Below are 21967 nucleotides of genomic sequence, written 5' to 3' on the forward strand. Positions count from 1 at the left end.
ATCGGAGATCACCATGAATTCTATAGTTGCTTGGATTTTTTTTTTTTTTGTTAAAAGATAGTTGTTTGATTATGCATAGTGTAACTATGATGTGTGTGTGTGTATTCTTTAAGATCGAGAATTAGCTAGCAAAGAAAACGACAAAGTAAGATAGTATATTCCAAGTTTCTAAATATGTTTTAATTTATATATATATATATATGTCTTTTTTAGTAATTTAATGTATTCCTAAAGTATAATGTTGGGTGTATAAAAAAAGGGATGTGACTTTAACACTTAGAGATGTGTAAATAAAATTTCTCAGAAAAGAATTAGAGTTAGAAGATAATATAATTTACTAATATAAACTCATATAGTTAACCATGGTTAGAGTGATTAAAGGATAAGACACGTGACATTTAGCTAGATGGGTGGGGAGCAAATTTGTATCCTTAAACTTGAACAAGACAATCACGCTTATTAAGAAAACTTGAACAAGAATCATGAACTTGAACTGAAAATCCTTTAAACTCCCTAAACCTCTATAAATGGCAACGTATCAGACATATTATCGCTAACAGAGATTGTTTTCTTCCTCTCATGTTAAACAATAATCCCTCTCTGCTCGCCAATCTAATTCTTGAAGATGTGCTCCCCACTCTCCCTCAACTCTACCACAACTCAACAAAAATTAGCGACCCCGTTTTCTCTTGGAGCTTTTGTAAAAACACTAGCCATTTCAAGCATAATTGTAATATTGTCTTACATATTGTTCTTTGATCAATCAAATAGTTTTCAACCTTCCAATCTCCTGACAACCTTCAAACAAAGCTTCCCGGCTGTGACTGCACCTCCCGGCAGTCACCCTCCTACGAATTTAAGCCACATTGTGATCGGAATCGTTGGCTCCATGAACACATGGCAGCAGAAAAAAGCATACGTTGAGGCATGGTGGCGGCCTAATGTCACCCGTGGATACCTCTTCTTAGATAGAGCTCCTATCAAACAGTTTCTCCCTTGGCCTTCATCTTTTCCTCCTTTTCGAGTCAACGAGAACATCACCGGATTCAAAGTGTACCCGAAGATTGTGAGTCCGGTCCAAGTACGAATAGTGCGTACAATTTTGGAGATGTTTAGAGAGAGTGACAAGGATGTGAGATGGTACGTCATGGCAGACGATGATACCGTTCTTGTTGTTGATAATTTGGTTGAGGTTCTTGCAAAGTATGACCATACTAAATACCATTACATCGGAACAAGTTCGGAGTGTGTGAGGTCTAATTCTGATTTCTCTTTTGATATGGCATTCCGTGGTGCTGGCTACGCTTTGAGTTACCCACTCGTGGCAGCATTGGCGACAAAGTTAGATGAATGTATTGAGAGATATCCATACTTGGGGTTCAGTGATTTAATGCTACATGAATGTTTAACCGATTTAGGAGTTGCTCTGACGCAAGAAAAGGGCTTTCACCAGGTAATCACTAGTACTTTCTTCCTTGAAACAGCATTCATTAGTTTTGGGATTTCGGTTTTGAAAGACCAGGATCTTTGCTGCTATCTAATCATTCATTGTGATCGATTTAGCTTCTTTTTTTTTTTTTTTCACTGCAATTTAATTCGAGGCTTACTACTGGAACAATTGTAATTACAGATCGATCTCCATGGTGACATATCAGGTCTTCTGTCAAGTCATCCACAGTCTCCATTCCTCTCCCTTCACCACCTTGACACTATTGATCCAATCTTCCCCTCCATGAACCGTTCGGAGTCCATTAACCACCTCATGAAAGCAGTAACAGTAGACCCTTCTCGTCTTCTTCAACAAACCATATGTTACCACAGACCAAGCAACTGGTCTGTCTCAATCTCATGGGGCTATTCTGCTCACATTTATGAAAATATAATCCCCAGGAGCAGTCTACAGAGGCCGATTGAGACATTCTGGCCTTGGCAGAGGAGCGCCAGAGTGCCATTTTACATGTTCAACACCAGGCGGCGCTCCAAGGATCCATGTCAGGCTCCGCATGTGTTTTATTTTGATTCTGTTGATCATCATGTTAAAGGAAACAAGAGTACTGTTACGACTTATGCCAGAGTAGCCCGGCGTGGTTTGGGGTCATGTTCTTCATCTGGTAACCACCCTGCGGATTCCATCACTGAGATTGAGGTCTATTCATCGCCAGAAATACGCCTGGAGATGGGAGGAAAGGAGTGCTGCGACATAGTACATGCAGCTGGAATGAACAATACTCGAGTCGTATACAGGGCTTGCATGGAGGGTGAAATTATGGCTTAGGTTTACAGGTCATGTACTAGGATGAACGTTTTCTGGGTATTAGGAAGTTTCAATCTTCAGCGCACCGGACAAAAACGAAAATAAATAACATAACAAGTTTGTTTTCCCAGTAAAATCTTAATTTAAGGAAAAACATTGCCGGGACTTTAACTCTTAAAAGCCCCTATTGAAAAGAAAATTCACTATGAATCAAAAACATTACAAACTTTGTAGTACTAACTGCGGCTACTATCTCTAGAACCCTAGCAGATATGTTTGAAGCATTATTCTTCTTCTTCAATCTTGAAGGAACTGACCACGTCTTTTATCCTTCAATCACATAAACAACAAGTTCAACTCAACACGGAACAGTTAAACTTATGACCTTACAAAGTTTTACAGCGGAAATTACTATCTCTCAAACACAATGCGTGCAAAGATAGTCCCCAAATACGTGCCAAAGATAGTCTTCAAACAAGCTGCTACGTCTCCTATATAGACATCCAAAACTCTTGTGCAAGAAATTTTCTCATCATCAACGTCATAAACTCATTTGGTTTCTTAAAAGGAAATCTTTTAAACTGCACAATCACCAAATCAATCAAATATATCTCATATATCAAATAGTAAATTACAAATTAGTTACTGACCAGATTTCAGTTTACAAATACATCCTTTACACGTTATCTTATACATTTAAGGACAAAAATTAACAAATTAGGACAAACTAATGTCCACATGTCATCTGTCACTACATATTTTACCAAACTATCTTTCACTACATATTCTACTGCTTCTATGGACGTACTACTGCCGTGTCAACGAGACACATGCTACTGCCGTATCAACATCAGACGTGTTACTGCCGTGTCGACGAGAGACGTGTTACTACCGTGTTAACGAGAGACGTGCTACTGTCGTGTAAGAAGGTGTTATTACCGTGTCAACGAGAGACGTGCTACTTGATAAATTCATCTTTCATACATTTTTATACCCTTAGATGCATGATTATATGTTTAGTTCTTGTCAATTGTGAGTCATTTACTTAGTTTTTATGTTTTGTAGGTCAAGTTGGAGAAAAAGAGAATTTGGAGCTAAGTGATCCAGAAACTGCCCTGCTATGCGTCAACTTTGAGGATTAAACTGTACCTGCTCACAAGGAATCTGGAGGCGAGCCATACACCATTGGAAAGCTACCGATATTAGTTTATTGAGGAATTTTGTGGAACTGGATTTGCATTTTTCTAGAGCAAGTTATGAAGGTTTGAGTGAACGCAGCACGTGAAGGCAGATTTGGACGAATTTTGTGTTTCTTCACATGATTCCAATTTGTGAAGCCTAAGTCCATCAATCTTAATACTACAAGGAAAAAGGCTGAACAAGTCCACATATTTGGAATGTTGCTCTTGCATTGACGATAATAACCTTATGTTATTTGGAGAGAAAAAAAGCTATTCCATATTGGACAAGGAGAGTCCAAAAAGCCCAAATCAATTGGGATTTCAAGAGGAATAAAAGAAAAACCTAGAGGACGTTAAAAAGGGAACAGAGATGCAGCAAGGAGGGTAGCAAGAATGCAGAGGAAAAGAAGAGCAGAGCTTCTCCATCGCTGGACCGAGTTCCTATCTTTTCCATTGTCAGATCTTTCATGCTTTCTTTATTTCTAGTCATGTTTTCTTTATCTATAGATTTCTAAACTTCTAGCTAGGGTTGAGATGAAGCCCCTAGTATGATTACTCTATTTCTTTAGTTGATTTGTTATTGAATTCAATGGATTGCTATGTTAAATTTTCAATCACTGTTTCAATAGAACTTTTATTCAAAATCTTTGCTCGGGAACAGTAAGACCTAGATTTTGTTTATTAGTTATTTGGTTGGAAAACATGAGGCTTGATTGAGAGTAGATGTTTTCTAGGGTTCCAAAGGATTTATTTAATCTTGTCATTAGAGAGTTGTAAGTTAAGAATACAAGTGCTTGATCATAGTCGATATTCTTGTTTACATGATTTCCTAGTTTTTTTGTGATTAATGGAGTTGAACATGTACTTGAACCTAATCATAACGTGAAGTAGATTATAGTTTGGCTACTTGAGTTCTATATGAGATCAATTAGTTGGAATTCATCAGATAGAAGAACATTGGCATATGTCCGGGATCAATAAGGCTTATGTACAGAAATCGTTAGCATGCAATCTAGGGAATTCAATTACTATCAACTAGAGAGAAGGGTAGGAGTATTATGTGGTGGATTCAATGCTTTAGCATCTTTATAATATGTTATTAAACTCTTAGAAATTTCATTGTTCTCTTGTCTTTAATTTGAATTTTATTACTTTATTTTCTGTTTTTAATCCAAACATCATAAAATCATATTGTTATTTCATTAGGTGTAGTATAATTGACATAGTAAGTTGTTTTAATCAATCCATAGAGGGAACAACCTCGTGCTTGCATTTCTATTCTATAAGTGGTTCGTACACTTGCGAGTACTATATTAAAACATACAACACTATTGCCGTGTCGACAAGAGACGTGCTACTGCCGTGTCGACATGAGACATACTACTGCCGTGTCGACATGAGACGTGTTACTGCCGTGTCAACGAGAGACGTGCTACTGCCTTGTCAAGAGACGTGCTACCGTCGTATCATTTTGCGTAAATTTATTTGGAAAATGGGTATTTTAGTCATTTTACGTATAAAAGTCTAGATCAAATCTAGTACTATTAGTTTAGGCCTGAGCTTATGTCCTAATTTGTACAGAAAATATTAAAAATGGAATTTTTGTGTTTTTAAATTTGATCATGTGCTATTATGTAATTTTCTCTTTTTGTAAAGTTAGTGAATTTCGTCTGCTCCTCATCCTCTATATTAGATCTAATGGTTAGGAAGATAACCACATCACTTGATATAATTTATATACTATTTTATTCCCAAATTGTCGATAACTTGATAGTCATCTACTGAGTTTTTTGAGGAAGGAAAAAAAAACGATCGGTTCTTATATAAAACAGGGTTTTTCTGAAGCGGTGGTTATAATTTTGTTCTCCTCTTTGGTTTTCAATTTTAAATCTTAAGGTTTTGATTTCTTCTCAATGAAAGAATACTGGACGAATCCAGCCCATTACCTTTTCATTCCCTTCTGGGTAGACCTGTAAATGGACCGGATTTTGATCCGGACCCGCTCCGGATCCGTGGTTTTTAAACGGGTTTGGATCGAAAATTAGACCCGTTGATCCATTAAGGACCCGGATCTGTTAACCCGTTTATTAAACGGATCGGATACGGATCGAGGTTGATCCGATCCGTTAAGGACCCGGATCCGTTTTAAAATAATTAAATAATATTTTTATAAATATAATATTATTGATAAATCTTCAATAATATATTAATTATTTGGATAACTAAACGTCTAAATTGCATCTAAAGTATGATCATTTGATAAAGTTGAGGATTACTTATGCGTATATTTTTTTTATGCTCTTTGCTAATAAATACATTGGAGGTCTAGTATTTTGAATATATTAGTTTATTGTTAAGAAGTATTTTGGCCATGTAATTCAATTTTTAATGTAAACATTTATTTTGTTATAATATTTCATTAGTGTTTTATGAAAATTTATGATAAAATTAAAAAATTATTATTTAAAATTTGAAAATATTTATTATTATAAACGGATCGGATTAACGGGTCGGGTATCCGTTAACCCGCTGGATCTGGATTTGGATCTAGCTATCAAAGATCCAACGGGTAACGGGTCGGATCCGGATCCAAAATTTTTATTACGGATCCGGATCCGGATCTAGGTCGATCCGCTCCAGGTCCGATCCATTTACAGGTCTACTTCTGGGTTTATCATCAATAATACTCTTACTCCTTTCCACCCCCATTCTTTCGATCAAGATTTTTGTTTTGGGGATGATTGTTTCAAAATTGGTATTTCATAGAATTCTTGATTCCTGATTTGACTTAATTGTTGGTGTTGATTATGAATTATGCATGTTAAGCATAATTTAGTGGCCATCGTACGTGTCCATTATCGCACAATGCAATTGTGCCAGAACTCAAGGAATTTTAAATTTATGGAGTATGAAACTATGAACTATGAAGGATATAAAAATGGTACATAGAAATTTTCCAGTCAATCTCAGATCCTAAAGTCGACAATACGTACTTACGTAGAGTTCAAAGAAGAATGGGGTTCTAATAGATAACGTCAGTCTGAAAGAAAAGAAAAAAAAATCTTAGGAAAATTATTTGTGATAAATAAAACGAAATATTCCTCATTAGATTATATTACATTAAAGACAATTTAGAAATAAAATAATATTTAAATTGTATTCAATGATGTGGTTATGCTCTTAACCATTAGATCATATAGAGGATGAGGATTAGATGAAATTCATTAACTTTACAAAAAACTAACTTTAGACGAGCCAAATCCAAAAGTTTGTTAATAGGTGAGCAACTTAAGGCCTAGTTTGGTACAGCTTCGCTTTTAAAAAAATTAGCTTCTATCCAAATATTTAGATTTTATAGTGTTTGATAAATGAAAAAAAAACAGCTTTTTTTGAAAATTATAGGTCACTGGCAGCAGATTTTAGAAGCAACCTGAAAGTTACTTTTGAAAGCAGCTATCACTAAAAACACTAGAAATTAATAACTTTTATCGTGGCAGCACTTTTAAAATTAATATTTACCAAATACAAAACTGTTTTAATTCACAGCTGATTATTTTCGCAGTACAGCAGCAGCAGTTTTTTTTTTTAAAGTCACTGCAATACCAAACTAACCCTAAGAGTAGCGTAAACCCCAAGCTATTGATGAATATTCTATGTTGGAGTAAGAGGAAATATCTTGGGCATAACATGTTTGTTTGGAAAAGGGTAGTTTTAGAATCCTAATTGACCAAGGAAGATAGTACCTTTTAAGGAAATTACTGAACGATTCTCCATTTCTACCTGACTAGGGGCTTTGTTGGGGATAGTGAGAAATGAGAATGCAAGAACTCATCTCACTGACCTCTTTTTTTGGTCTTTCATGTTTTGTAGGTGTATGATAAGTTTTTAGTTTCATTGTTCTTATAAATTATGGCATGGACACTCGAAAGAATTGATAGTTCATGGTGAGTTCTCATAAGAGGATGAAAAGTTTTGAACCACTCAAGAAAATGAAAAAAATCGGCAACCGACTGGGTAAGTTGCTCATCGGCATCGCAAAGAAAGAAAAAGAGATGCATGTGGAACAAAGTAGCTCGGGTTTGGCTCACATCTTTGAGAACAAACATGATGATGCTGCTAGCTCAGATGCACCAATCTTGTGTGAGAACTAGAATGCAGAGTCTTCTAATCATGAAAGCAGTAGTGCTAGCACAAGTTCATTGATGAGTACCAGTACTAGTTCATTGATGAACAGTACTAGTACCAGTAGTCATTCAAGAAGTCCTTTTGGATTGGTATCTGTTTTGAAATACTTTTCCTAGAAGACTCATTCTATGTCGAGGGTTGCGACTATCTTCACTGCAGGCAATGCCTTGTTAAATTTGTGGAGTCCAATATCTAAAACAATGTCTCATCCATTGGATGCCCTGAGCCAAGAATAGGAAGCATGGGAGTATTAGCCCCTGGGTACTGTCGTTCAATCCTCCCTAATGACATATTTGCTAGGTGGATTCACACCTTATTTGATCAAAATGGGAAATATTATAATCTTAAAAGTAATAGTACTAGTACTGGTTCATTTAAGTGTTACTGATGAGCCAAGTAGTACTTTTATATGTGATGTGTATTACGCCAAGTCATCTGGAAGACTCCTTTGATGTCAAGGGTAGCAACCATTTTTATTGTCGGCACTGCATTGTGAATTTTGTAGTGTCCAAGCTCCAAGACAATGTTACATCCATTGTGTGCCCAGAAAGAGGCCGTATAGGAGTCTTAAACCCCGAGTGCTGTCGCACTATCCTCCCAGATAGCATCTTTGATAGCTGGGTATTCTTCTTTGATGAAAATGTGACTGCAATAATACTATTACTTTTACATGTGATTTATGTGGGGAAGTAATTCATTTGGAAGACTCATTCGACATAAAGAGCTGCAATCATTTTTACCGTCGCCAATGCATTGTTGGTTTCATATCATCCAAGCTCCAGGAGAATGTGACCTCCATTAAGTATCCTGAACCAGGCTGTAGGGGAGTGTTGGATCTTGTGTACTGTCGTCCAATTCTTCCAAACAAAGTCTTTGATTTGTGGGTTCATGCCTTATGGAATCAAAACGAGCAATCTGCTAATTTTGAAATTAATAATGCTAGTACTTTCATATGTGAATTCTGTGTTGTGCCAGTTGGCCTCGAAGACTCATTTAATGTCAAGGGTTGCAGCCATTTCTACTGTCAGCAATGCATTGTTAATTTTGTAGTGTCCAAGCTCCAAGAGAATGTGACATCCATTGAGTGCCCTGAACCAGGCTGCCAGGAAGTGTTGGACCCCGAGTGCCATCGTCCAATCCTCCCTAATGATGCGTTTGATCGATGGGAAAAGCTCTGGTTGAAAATCTGATCACTGGATCTGAGACTTTAAAAGCCTTCTACTGTCCTTTCAAGGATTGCATGGCAATGTTGAATTGTTGATTGATGATAATAAGGTTGTACAGAAATCACAACGTTCATATTGTAAGAAAGTGTTCTTTGCACAGTGTAAGGTTCCTTGGCATGCGAAGATCGACTGTGTGGAGTTTCAGAAGTTGAATGAAGATGAGAGGGGAAGGGAAGATATCACTGAGGAACCTCGCAGAAGGAAAAATGGAGGAGGTGTCCAAGTTGCCAATATTATGTTGCAAAGAAAAGTGGCTGCTCATACATCAAATGCAGGGTCAACAGTAATTTCTGAATTATGATAGCTGCTTCTAATTCTCTGCAGATTTAAAATTAATTCTTTAAAGGCCTAAGTTGAGTTAGATACCATAACTTGATACTGATTTGATTTGTAGAGATGATTTCTGCTTTTAGATATCTCTAATAGAGGAAACGATCATTATAAGCATTAGTAACACAGGTGATCTAATGTGATTCACCTTGGGAAACTCTTCTACGGTTGGAGAGACCCTTTTGTACAGGAGAGGAGTAAAGGCTCTCTTCTATAAGGTTCATGCTAACTTCTACATTTTAATGTATTGTACTGTATCATTTATTACTCTTAAGATTAGTGTTGCCTCTTTCAACTAAGATAAACATCACTGGTACTGATGGATTATCAGTTTGTGTTTTTGCAGGTGTCGATTTGCTTTCTGCTACCATTGTGGAATAGCAGCTCCCTTAACTGATCATACTCGTTTATGTCCGAGCTGTAAGCATTAAGTTAAATGCCCCACGTCTCAGAATGGTGTTTTGGACTTTAAGGTGGTTGGATTACACAGTGGAGGGCAACTCAGCTATCACTATGCCTCCTGATGTCATGATATTAGAGTCATCATACCTTACTATAGGACTCTTATTTGTACAAAAGGAAAGAGAAAGACAGACTACGGTTGATGATAAGGAAACACCCATATTTGTGAATTTGAGATGAATGACTTGCAGAATGTACCATCTCATTCCCTTTACTGATAAACCTCTCATTCTGCAAGTGATTATTGTCATCTTTTGACATTGTTAACTTCTCGTGAGTTGCCGGTTGCTTGTTGAAATTTTCAGATGATACAACCAAGGGAGTCTAATTTTGGACAATTATTGTTTTGTTGGAGATGTTCCACATTACAACATATCATGTTTTGTTCAAATAACTACCTTACATTCTTAGAAGCTCAATTTTTAACTATTGTTGGGGATGTTCTACATTAAAAAATGTATAATATTTTATTAGACAGTATTAGTATAGTATTAGTATAGAAGTGTTTCTAAAGTGGTTAGCCAAAATGACTTTTTAGCTATCACATCCTAACTTCTTAGCACACACGCAAGAAAATTTACGCAATACAAATTAAAGGTTTAAGAAACACCAAAACAAAGTATTCCTCTAAATAACATATAAACAACTCACAAAATTAAATATAGATATATTAGATACAAAGTGGTCGGCTGAGGAAATCTTTTTACAACCCAAAAGTACCGTGAACACAGCAAAGCTTCCTAAACTAGCTGCAATTTTTCTCTTCTAGTACTTGGCGGACAAAGAAATGGACACCTAATGAAGAGAAGTCAACAAAAAATTACATTATAGCAATACTACTCGTCAAGTAGCTGTGTTAAACTAAGTTGAGCAGTTAGAACTAAGATAAAAAAAACTCCTATACTTCTTAGTTTAACGTTGTGAGGGTCCTTTTTGAATTAAATTGCGACTAGGCCAAGATTGACCCAATAATCCGATTAAAGGGAAATCTTGTATGTGATTCAAATAACAAATGGGTTTGACAGCATGAAGTGTGGTGTGGAAGCTAGAAACGCATTGCAGTGACATAATTGGGGGTTTCTGGGTAAGGATATCTATGAGAAGTGGAGGTTGAAGGTGGTTGTTTTGGGAAGAAGATGGTTAGCTGGGTAAGGAGCTTGAAGGCATGAAGGCTTGAATGCTTGGGATTTGAAGGCTGTTTGTAAGCGTTTTCTGGGTTTTGCTTCCTCCCCTTTTCTACTGCAGGGACTCACCTTTTATAGGCTCAATGGATAAGATTTTGATGATCTAAAGTATCTCATTATCCAGGTAAAACACTCCATATTCAATTCACATGATTTTGCCCTAAAACCAAGAAAAGAGAAGCTTACTTCAAGGTGGTGGCTCTCAGAAGAAGAGGGTTGTTGCGGTGACAACGATCATGACAACACAAAACAAGGAGATGTAGACAAGAGAGATTGGGAAGTGTGACGTTTGAGGGGAAAGAGGAAGCTTTTGACTGGTCTCATGGCTTCTTCTACATGATGAGATTATGATTAAGAGAGGAGTTGTTTTGGACTGTATTCATGCGCTGCGAGGAAGAAGAAAATCGGGTATTTTGTTGGTGCAGGGAAAATAGATCAGGCGTAGAAGCAAAAAATAGATGTGTTGTTATAGGAAAAATAGTTGGGGGTCTTTGTGGGTTTTATGCTTTTGGGCTTTTGGGTTTGAAAGAATGGTAGCCTAATCCCAAATTCTCATGCATGTTCACCATTTCATTTGTTGATCTAAGTCGTTGGGCTTGGATTTTGGGCCTAAGACCGAAATCACTAACGACATTAAACCGACAAATGAGCATTATGTGTTTCCGTAACCTTCCACACCACACCCACTTCTGCAAGCCCTAAAGACGCGTGGATGTGGCTTGGGTCCACATCAATGGGCATATTTACTTGGCGTGTTAAAATCTTAAGATTATAGAAATTTGCATGAATTGTATAACAAATTGTCGCGTGGCAAAATGTATGATTTTTCGGGTGTCAACAAACGCGTTCATACATGACTAAGCCTTACCCTTGATTTGTTCAGTACCTGAAATTACACAAAACAAACTAATCATGATAAGACAAGTAAACATAATAATTGTCAAATTCAGTAAGCAATTTTATACACAGCTTTTCAGCACAAACATAGATGGTTCAACAACACAGAACGTATAGCAAAACGCCGCAAAAGAGGCTAATCATACATAGGCTCGTAGATCATCAAGAGCCTCACCAAGTACAAATCTCCGGGAAATCTTTGAGTTCTTGAAGATTCAAAGTCTTGATGTTGTTCTGGGTTGGTTGATTATGGCTCCATGGAAATGGTGGAGGGTGATGATGGGAGGAAACAGAGCAGAGCTTTCCCATACCCATTTCGACAGCACCACTCCCTTTTATCAATCTCACCTCATCCTTCTCTCAGCTGGCTGTTTCTGCTGTTAGCTTGCTTTGTTTTTGTTCTCTGCGTGTGTTTTAACTCAAAAGGGTGAATATTGATTGTAATAGGGCCTTGTATTTGGAACTCGTTTGTGTTCTTATGTTCTGTCTCTTTGATCAATCTCTTCTTCGACCAAAACAAGAAAAATGAATTTAAAGAACGCATGCTATACGTATAAAAAAAAATCTCTTTTTATTTCTCACATTTTAGTTTGGGTATAACAATGACCGAAGTATTTGCTACATTGACTCTCCGATGTACTTATTTCCCTTGAACGTAATTAAATATTTCTTAATCAGGATCGTGTAAATACATGCATGCATTTCTTCAGTCGTCCTAACATGACTCTATGTCAGAGCATTGACAGCTTTCACCAATCCCCCACGTATACACGGGTCTACCGCAATAACCCTTCTTGTGACCTCTTTTAGTGCACTCTGTCTGACAATACTTGTTAGCTCTCGATAGTTTATAGTAACAGAATCTGGTATCGCATTTCACGTGACTATCAATAGGCTCACAATATTCAGTTCCTTGTGCAACACCAAAACGAATCAATTTTGATGTCGAAAAGACTAAGAAAAGCGCTAAGAAGAAACCAAGTGCCCTCGACTCTATGGCCAACCGCTACACAATGTAATCGATCTTTTTTTTTTTTTTTTTTCTTTTTTCAAATGGTACACGATATGAACAGCAACAATCACTATTTATATGAATTTTAGTATAACGTAACTACGATGATACTATTAAGTTACACAATTGCAATGAATGCAGTTATAGAACGACGATCACATTATTAAACACAAATGGAATGAACGCAGTTATAAATATGCTTATATTTCGTAATAAAAAAACACTTGACCCCTTTTGGTACAGCAACCCATTTTCTTAATGAGAGAAGAATATGAATGCATTCAACTACAAAATTGATAGCAACCCCCTAAATTGACTTCTCAAAACCAGTCTACAAATCTCATTTCAACTGATGAATGCAGGCTCTTCTGAATCTTAACTAGGCAGTTTAGTTGGTTGGCACCATATGCCCACAGTGACGAATACGCCCAGTTCACTTACTATAGAATGTTTATTTTTGTAAAGATACAACTTGTTATAATTTAAATAGTTAAGAAATATAAGAATTAGGGCCATTTCAAACTCATTAACTTTCAAATGACCAAGCTAACTTGATGGTACTGCACTAAAGAATTGAAGACAGCAAAAGTAGCTACAAGAATTGTGTTATACTACCAATGATAGTATTCACATTTGATCAAAAAATTACTCACAAAGAAAGAGATTCACACAACAAAATCAAGACAATGTAAATTTGCTATGAACACCAACTGATGATGGACCTTCAGGGGCTGGTTGCCATTGATGCCATGTCCAACTCCTCATCAGAATCAATTGCTTCTTCATAATCATAGTATGCTTTTACCTGCAATGGAATGTCAATGTAAAGCATTATAACTAAAAAGTTGTCAAAACCATTTAGCTCCAACACAAAACCAGAAGTTCATCAATGTTTTTCAAAAATTATGATCAATAATAACCAATACCTGTGGTCTTGGAGCAATTGCTTCAAAACTATGAAATACAGGATGATCAAAATTAGGGGGTTCCAGAACAATGTAAGCCCCTTTATTTCTATGCCTCTCCTCGGTACCCTGCAGGGGAGACAAAGTGATATCAGAATGTGATGAAACAAATGATCTTTGTAGTTGTACTAACCTACTAAGAAATCAAAAGTCATTTGCAGATTGAAAAGGGTACTCTTACAACATCAAAGAAACCACAATTTAAACCAACATATTGGCAAGTATTTAACCTATAACCTAAATCCATCGGTCAGATCATACACGGCTGCTCAGTTATGCATGAGTCCTTTCTCAGGTATTAATTTATTGTAGCTTCCATATAATTCAAAGTTTGTAGCCTTGTATTACAATTACCCACCTTATCTCAAAAGGAGAATGTTATCATAATGATCAATTGACAAACACATCCTGCTAAAGATGTGATTAGCTACTGGTTTCTCCAAAATGCTCAAGGAATATGAAATTTCAGACACTTAATAGCCAGAAACATTGACATATATGGACAGATTCCACATTGTCCACGATAAACATTCAAGTCCCATGCTGAAATGAGCAAAATTCCCAGAAGAAAAAAAGCATTTAACAGTTTCAAAACACACACAAGGACTTCACATAGAACTCTATTACTAAACATGAAGAATAATAATAATTAAAGGATTGTGAGTACACCTGAAATTGTGGGTAATCTGGAGCACTAAATAAAGTAATGAGCTTCCCTGACTCCACGACATGATCAATGGTGTACCCTTGATCCATGCCTCCAAGACCTGGCCTCTTTTCACGCGCATCAGGGCCTTCATGCGATCTGATAATCAACTGAGATTTTAACAAGGTAGAATAACCACAATTTTAGTGTTGCAGTTTTACCCTGATACAAATTTAAAAGCAACAGAAGAGTAAAAATAAATCATCTCATGTGTAGTGTACTCGTGTGTAGAGTAAGAGAAACATAAATTGTATTCCCTATGTAGTATCCCCTCAACCCATGCCTTGATTGGCAGTCACATTGCACTATCAATAGAATGCAAGTTCTAAAGTGAACATGATAAATTACAAACCTGAAAATCTAATGTTAAAAAAAATTAACAGTAGATATAGTTTCCCACCTTAAAACACATTTCAAGACGATTAATCTTCAAATTCAACTAGCACTGCCTATGATCCGAAACACAAGAAAAGCAGACAAAACACCAAACATTATTACCTTGAGCTGAAACTTCTTAAGAAAGTCCTCAGTGCAATCAGGTCCCCAAATGAGACCAATGCCTCTAACTTTATTCGGAGCAAGGCCAGGCTTCATCGAAGGATCCGACCACAGCACGTCCCCCGGAATCAAGTTCAAACCTTCCCAAGGAGGATCAAGAACCGATCTTCTAGCCTTAGACAACTCCTCCAAAGACCCCAAAACCAAAGAACTCGTCTCCGAATTCATAACTATCTTTCTATTCTTCTTCCCCTTTGGCCTCTTAACAGGCGTCACCGCAATGCTGCGGAACAGCCCTCCATGAGCAGTATAAACACTCCCATTTATAATAGACGCAAGAGGAAGCCCTTCAAAGCAACCCAAGCATTTCCTATACACATGTTTCCCTACTCTATCTTTACCATGCTCATCTCTATACTTAACCAACACTTCATTCTCGAATCCATAAACAGAAGTACAGTACTTGGATTCATGATTACCTCTCAGAAGATACACCCTCGTAGGCATCAGAACCTTCCACGCCAGCAAAACCAAGAAAGTCTCAAGACCCCAAGCTCCTCTGTCAACATAGTCTCCATTGAAGACGAAGATTCTATTCTCCGACGGGTACCCGGCATCTTTTAACAGAAAAAGAACGTCGTGCAGCTGGCCGTGGACGTCGCCGATGACGACGACGGTGGAGTCAGGGCTGCAGTCGTCGATCATGACGCAGTTGGGTTCTTTGTGGAGGATCTTGGAGGCTGTAAGAACCAAGGTATCGAAAACCTTGACGGGAAGAACCTCTTGGAATTGGGTCGGGGTTAGATTTCTTGAAGACCAGTCGAAGACGGACATGAGATTCTGGACCCACTCCAGGCTGAGGTTCCCTTCGGGGGGCCATTCGATTGGGAATTCTAGCTCCGGCGGCGGAGATGTGGCCAAGATCGGTGGTTCTGGAGATGAAGATTGTTGTTGATCTTGGGATGGTTGAGATTCAGATTGAGGAGGAAGAGGTGGGATTTCTGTATCACAGTTGCATGACATGTCTGGCTTCTCAGTAATTCTACCCAATCATTGATGTGTGTCTGTCTGTCTTAGAGTTGAGAGATGAGAGTTGAGAGCGAACTGGATTTAGTTGTCACTTTCGAGATTTCCTTTTGCTTCTTCTCCCTCCTGCAACTTGTCGCTTGTTACTGCCAAGAGATTTTTCGTGCGTAGAATGTAGATGGTAATACAGGTGTATATTCCCGGATCGGTTCGAGATCGGTCTGGGCCTGTGCGTGACCCGATAGTTTGATAAATCACAATTTAACTTCAATCAAGGTCAGCGTGATAAGATTAGAACAAAAACTGACACATAAAGTTTGATTGTATTTGATTTGAATACGACGACGGTGAGAGCCTTAATCTATTCCTTGCTAGTTAATATCTTAGAAATGGGAAAGTCGGAGAATTTTCGTTCAGAGTGCTCTCCCACCTTAAATTAATTTAAGAGAAAGGTTTACGATCAAATAATATGACATAATAGATAAGACCCGTATAAATAAAATAAATAACGTTAAACTACATTAATGCAACAAACATAAAAAGATAAAATAAATCAATAAAATGAAAGTTAAGGAGACCAAACTTATCTCGATAGTATAAGTCTAGAATATAGTGAGAAAGCTCATCGCACGGAAATAATATAGACAACAACAAACGAATAATAACAAAAGCGTACGTAACTTCATTTCAATTACTTTAACTCGTTTTATTAAAAGAAAACAGCACCTTTGATGCTTAATCCTTGTCAACTCCAACTCTAATTATAACATTGACTTTGATGCTTAATCCTTGTCAACTCCAACTCTGATTATAACATTGACTGCATTGTCCTAGCTTCCAATTCTCAACTTCAAAATTTTGTATAGTTGTTTGAATTTTGTATGCTAAACCTTACATATTGTAAGATCCACATCAATATAACCAAAAAAAAATAACCGTTCATTAATTTTTCGGTTTTAAATTTTCTTTTGTCTACCCACTTAATCGCATGCTAATCAATCTTTGCACTAGAGGAGCATTGGGCATACTCACATGCCTTGCACCTTCCACAGGAACTGCGTTCCTATGCACACTCCACATATTCTTGACCACCCACGTACAGACCTACCTACCTAATTTCCCATACATCAAGCAACATTGATACTTTTGGTCTCTATATTTTAAGTCAGCCATGTTGCAATGCGATTTTAGGGTTTTGGTAGGTGATTCTGATCTTAAAATGTTTTTAATCCACCGATTACATGAAAAGTTATAATGATTTTTATCATCAAGTCGTCGAAACTAATTTATATTGTGAAAATTAACATGACGATCGAATCTAACATACACAAATCAAACTGTATATTGAATACACCATTCAAATAGGTTTTGATTTTGAAACACGTTCCATGTATGTTTTCCCTTCATATGTGAAAACGTCGAGAAGTTGATCAACGACAAGTCCATTGATGAAGTTAGCCACTCACAAGTCACCAATTCACCAGGACTTTGAACTTTACACTCATACAAATCATCTTTGGCATACTTTTGAGCTGCTTTAGTCACCTAATTTGAAAATAAACCCCCTTTAGGTTTTCCTTTTTCCTTTAGTCCCACCAAGCCAATTTCCAAATCAAACCTGCCCTAATAACGTGCTTAATCAAATAAACAAACCAATGTACACCTATACATATATGATTCCACATTCCACACCTATTTCATTGACAATGCTGTCCATTTCAAAACCTTATAATCATTCCATTAAACAAACACCACAAGGTGATAAATTTCCAAGTCCCTTCCATTGATTCCACATCAATCATAGCCTCACCACCCAAAAAGTCCTTCCTCGACCTTATTTATATGCTACATCCCCCAAAACAAGCAGAGCTTTCATGATAGTTGGATCCTCCCTCTAGGGTTTCATTGGTGTTCTTCATGGGTCACTTGAACTACAACAGAGTTGGGAGTGTTCGGGCAAACAGAGGATTCAGGCTAAACCCGAGAAGATTTTCAGTGTCAAGACTACGCGCGAGGTTCTTGTGCTTCTTCAAGTTCTTGAGCAGATGGAGATGTTTATGCATGAGAAGAACTAGTAGTAAAGCAAGCTCTAATGGAAGCTGCAGCAATAGAAGAGGTTTGGTCAGAGAGAAACTACAAAACAAGGGTAGTACTGGAGTCGATTGTGGAAGATTGAGATCGTTTGGAAGGTCGAATTCTTTCTATGCAGAAGCCATTGCTGATTGCTTGGAGTTCATCAAGAGGTCTTCTATATCTGTGGATCAGAGAAGCAAAACAACCCAGTAGTAGTCGTTCAAAGTTTTTCTAGGCTAGCTTTTGTCTTTCATTTACTATGCTTCTCTTGCAAGAAAGTAATTTTGTTCTTGGGGAGTTTTGTGTATACAGGTTGATGATCGAACTTTTGAGAATTGGTAGAACTTTTGTTTGTTTTTTCCAGCATGATTAAAAGGGCAGTGGGATTTTGTTCTGGGCGACAACATTCTTGGGGAGGCAGGTTCGTAGCAGGTTGCAATGCAGATTATGTAGTTTGTATTTATCACCTAATACATCACCCATTTTGTTTAACTAATTTGGATTTTGATCTTCTGTCTCTTTATTTTCTGGCAAAATTATAGTATATTGAACTACAGGTCAAGAAAGTTAGCTTTAGTAAAGTTTGTCTAGAAATCATTTTAATCTAATTAATCTCTTAATCTTTGTGTGACATTGCATATGATCATGATTTTGAATTTAGGTTGATAGACTTTTCAATTCGTAAGGTAGACTAACAATTTTGTTCAAGCAACCAATAAAAACTTGACACATAGTAAATTTATGCAAAGTCGAGACTAGATCATTTACAAATGAGAAAAAAAATTGTATATAACTCAAAAATGTTATCAGTGATTCTATGTTATTTAGTTTAGTGATACAAGTTTTCTTGTTGTAATTCACAGTTAACTGAAAGAAGATTTTTTTTAGTAGGGCAACTATGTAGCCTGTGATTAGTAGGGTTAAGTAGCAAAGCTAGAAAGTAGAAACATGTCATCACCCAACAAGAACAAAAGTAATGTTGAGCGTAGTTCTTACGATCAATCCAAAATCGTGATTGCGCAATTTAAATGTTTTGACGCCTTAAAAAAAAAAAAAATTTGACATGACAGTTACAGTAATCCAAAGCGATCATCTATTCCAAAATATTCACCAACGATCGATACTTCGGCTCTTCAACCCGATTTGGGTTAAGTAGCAAAGCAACGAACAATGTTCACCCTGTTTACCAAAACAAGAACAAGGTTACTTACCTAGACCATAAGATAAACACAATCTTGGATAGCAAGAAATAACTTGGCATCAAAATCAGCCGTATATATAGTCAACTCAACAGTAACGTGGTTTCGACGTTTCGTATAGGCTTAGCGTTTTTTGGTAGGACTAGCGAAACCCGTTTTGAATTTGCCACCCATAAAAACGCGGGGCGAGATTTCGGGTCCTCCTTTTATACCCGATTCGAGAAGATGAGGTGCTGCCCAGGCCCAAACAAGTTGCTCAGTCTCCTGAAAAAAGCTCGAGACGCAGTTGGAGTCGCCGCCGCCGCTTCGTTCACCTCTCCTTATTCTTCTGCTTCTCTCGCCGCCGCTCCCAAGGTAGCTTCCGCCATGGACGAAATTCAAGCCCTCAAAACCAAGGTCTGCATCATCGGCAGCGGCCCGGCCGCGCACACGGCGGCGATATACGCCGCCCGCGCCGAGCTGAAGCCAATTCTCTTCGAAGGTTGGATGGCCAACGACATCGCCCCCGGCGGCCAGCTCACCACCACCTCCGACGTCGAGAATTTCCCGGGGTTTCCGGACGGGATCCTCGGCATGGAGCTCATGGACCGCTGCCGGAGCCAGTCGGTCCGGTTCGGGACTCAGATCTTCACCGAGACGGTTTCGAAAGTCGACTTCTCGACGACGCCGTTTAAGATCTACACCGACGCGAAAACCGTCGAGGCCGACACCGTCGTCGTCGCCACCGGCGCGGTGGCGAAGCGGCTCGTGTTCCCTGGCTCCGGCGACGGCAAGGGAGGCTTCTGGAACCGCGGGATTTCCGCCTGCGCCGTGTGCGACGGAGCTGCTCCGATTTTCAGGAACAAACCCTTGGCGGTGATCGGAGGCGGCGACTCGGCTATGGAGGAGGCGACGTTTCTGACCAAGTACGGCTCGGAAGTGAACATTATCCACAGGAGGGACACTTTCAGAGCTTCGAAGATTATGCAGAACAGGGCTCTGAATAACCCTAAGATCAAAGTGCTGTGGAATTCTGAGGTGGTGGAGGCTTACGGGGATGGAGAGAAGGGTCCTCTTGCCGGGTTGAAGGTGAAGAATGTTGTGACTGGAGAAGTGTCTGACTTGAAGGTTTCGGGGCTATTCTTTGCCATTGGTCACGAGCCTGCGACTAAGTTTTTGGATGGGCAATTGGAGCTTCATCCTGATGGTTATGTTAAGACCAAGCCGGGCACGACGGAGACCAGTGTTCGTGGGGTTTTTGCTGCCGGAGATGTGCAGGACAAGAAGTATAGGCAGGCTGTTACTGCTGCCGGAACCGGTAAGTAGCTTCTCTTGATCCTTATGACCTTAAATTTGCTGAAGCTATAAACATTATGAGAAATGCATGCTCTATACTGCGATTTTGGATTGCTTGTTGCCTTTGATCTATAATTCTGATCAGCATAAATGTGTTTGCATTCGATTCACGTAAGAAATGTTCACTCACCACTGTCTGTCCACTGGGATATATTGCACAATATGTTGTTAGAACTGTTGCACACATTCAAACAGTAAATTCGTCTGATTTAGTATTCTTGTAAGGTTGTTTCACAAGATAACATATCCCTGCATTTTACTTATTTTGTTGATTTCAAAAGGAACACTTCTAACTTGTTAGGATAACTTAGGGGGCACTTCATTCCTGCCTTTCCATAATGGACTGCTGAGGTCTTGTGGTATACACACGAGTTATGTTTTTGGCCCAAAGATATTGAAAGATCAATTGTATCAGCTAGGGCAGTCTTGTCTAGTGACCTCATACAGTGATACTAGATAATGCCGCAATCTAGGAGCATACAAGGAATTTGCTGTTCATGGTCAATATGGACTGAAAACACGAAGTGTTCTTATTTATCAAGTAGAGTAGCTGACTAAGCTTACTTCAAGCTCTGACTCAAGCCACTCCCTCCTCTCCTTGACTTGACTTTCGACTCTGACTGAACTTAACCCCAGTCTCCTTAAACTTGAACTGTACAACGTATGAAGCATGTCAAAAGTAGGTTTCTGAATGAGTTTAATTCCTTATCATATCAAGCGTAAGTTTGAGGTAGGCTTAAGTGCATGGGGTCAAGTTAGCCTCAAGGTTACTTATATAATTGCTTTGTTTGTGCTGGAAATCCACAGGAAAAGATGAACTCCTATGGTTACCCTAGAAGTCGGGTTTTAGTGGCCGCCTGCCTGCGTGCTACATGTGTTCTGCATGATTTGATCCAACTGATGTTTTATTATTTTGTTATATTTCACTCTGATAGATGAGCAACCATATGACACTACCGTGCTATTTTTTGTAAATTCAATTTGTATTTTAATCCCATAGTCAGATGTCCTAGTCTTTGTGATCTGTATGACTTAATCTTTTTCATTCTATAATGATGCAGGGTGCATGGCAGCTCTGGAAGCAGAACATTACTTGCAAGAGATCGGATCCCAGGAGGGTAAGAGTGATTGACTACCTAAGATTGACAAAGGATATAGGAGCAGCTGTTCAATTAGAAGCAAAGTTTAGTGAGTATTAAGATGAAGAAAAGCTCTCTGTGGAAAGACCTATTAGATATCCGTCATTCGGTTGCAAGAAAAAAGATAGTAAAGATCTGGGGATTTTCCAGTCATTCTTGTACCTTTATCGCATTTAGCTTTACAATCCGATTGTTGAACTCATTCATAAATTTGCAGACAATAATCCAATTGTTGAACTCCTTCATAAATTTGCAGACGACTATCTCGGTATTCATGTCTTGCCATCTGCAACCT

General features: G+C 38.2%; 3 protein-coding genes across 3 annotated transcripts; 2 read left to right on the forward strand and 1 right to left on the reverse strand.

Moving 5' to 3' along the window:
• Nucleotides 1-625: 625 nt before the first annotated feature.
• On the forward strand, nt 626-3396 carry LOC101302208. The gene is made up of 4 exons (XM_004288977.1): nt 626-1453; nt 1631-2023; nt 2141-2258; nt 3320-3396. Exons 1-4 carry the CDS (start codon nt 626-628, stop codon nt 3394-3396), a joined length of 1416 nt encoding a protein of 471 aa, XP_004289025.1.
• A 9869-nt stretch (nt 3397-13265) lies between these two features.
• Nucleotides 13266-16136, reverse strand: LOC101291275 (serine/threonine-protein phosphatase 7-like). Its single transcript, XM_004287653.1, has 4 exons — nt 14901-16136; nt 14366-14512; nt 13658-13765; nt 13266-13536 (listed from the first exon to the last, which is right to left on the reverse strand). The coding sequence occupies exons 1-4, from the start codon at nt 15921-15923 to the stop codon at nt 13456-13458; spliced, it is 1359 nt and encodes a 452-aa protein (XP_004287701.1). The 5' UTR covers nt 15924-16136; the 3' UTR covers nt 13266-13455.
• Nucleotides 16137-19448: 3312 nt separating this feature from the next.
• On the forward strand, nt 19449-21942 carry LOC101291563 (thioredoxin reductase 2-like). The gene is made up of 2 exons (XM_004287654.1): nt 19449-20495; nt 21595-21942. The coding sequence occupies exons 1-2, from the start codon at nt 19565-19567 to the stop codon at nt 21663-21665; spliced, it is 1002 nt and encodes a 333-aa protein (XP_004287702.1). The 5' UTR covers nt 19449-19564; the 3' UTR covers nt 21666-21942.
• The last annotated feature ends 25 nt before the right edge of the window (nt 21943-21967 follow it).

Source organism: Fragaria vesca, linkage group LG1, assembly GCF_000184155.1.
Source record: "Fragaria vesca subsp. vesca linkage group LG1, FraVesHawaii_1.0, whole genome shotgun sequence".
In the NCBI taxonomy this organism is placed as follows: domain Eukaryota; kingdom Viridiplantae; phylum Streptophyta; class Magnoliopsida; order Rosales; family Rosaceae; genus Fragaria; species Fragaria vesca.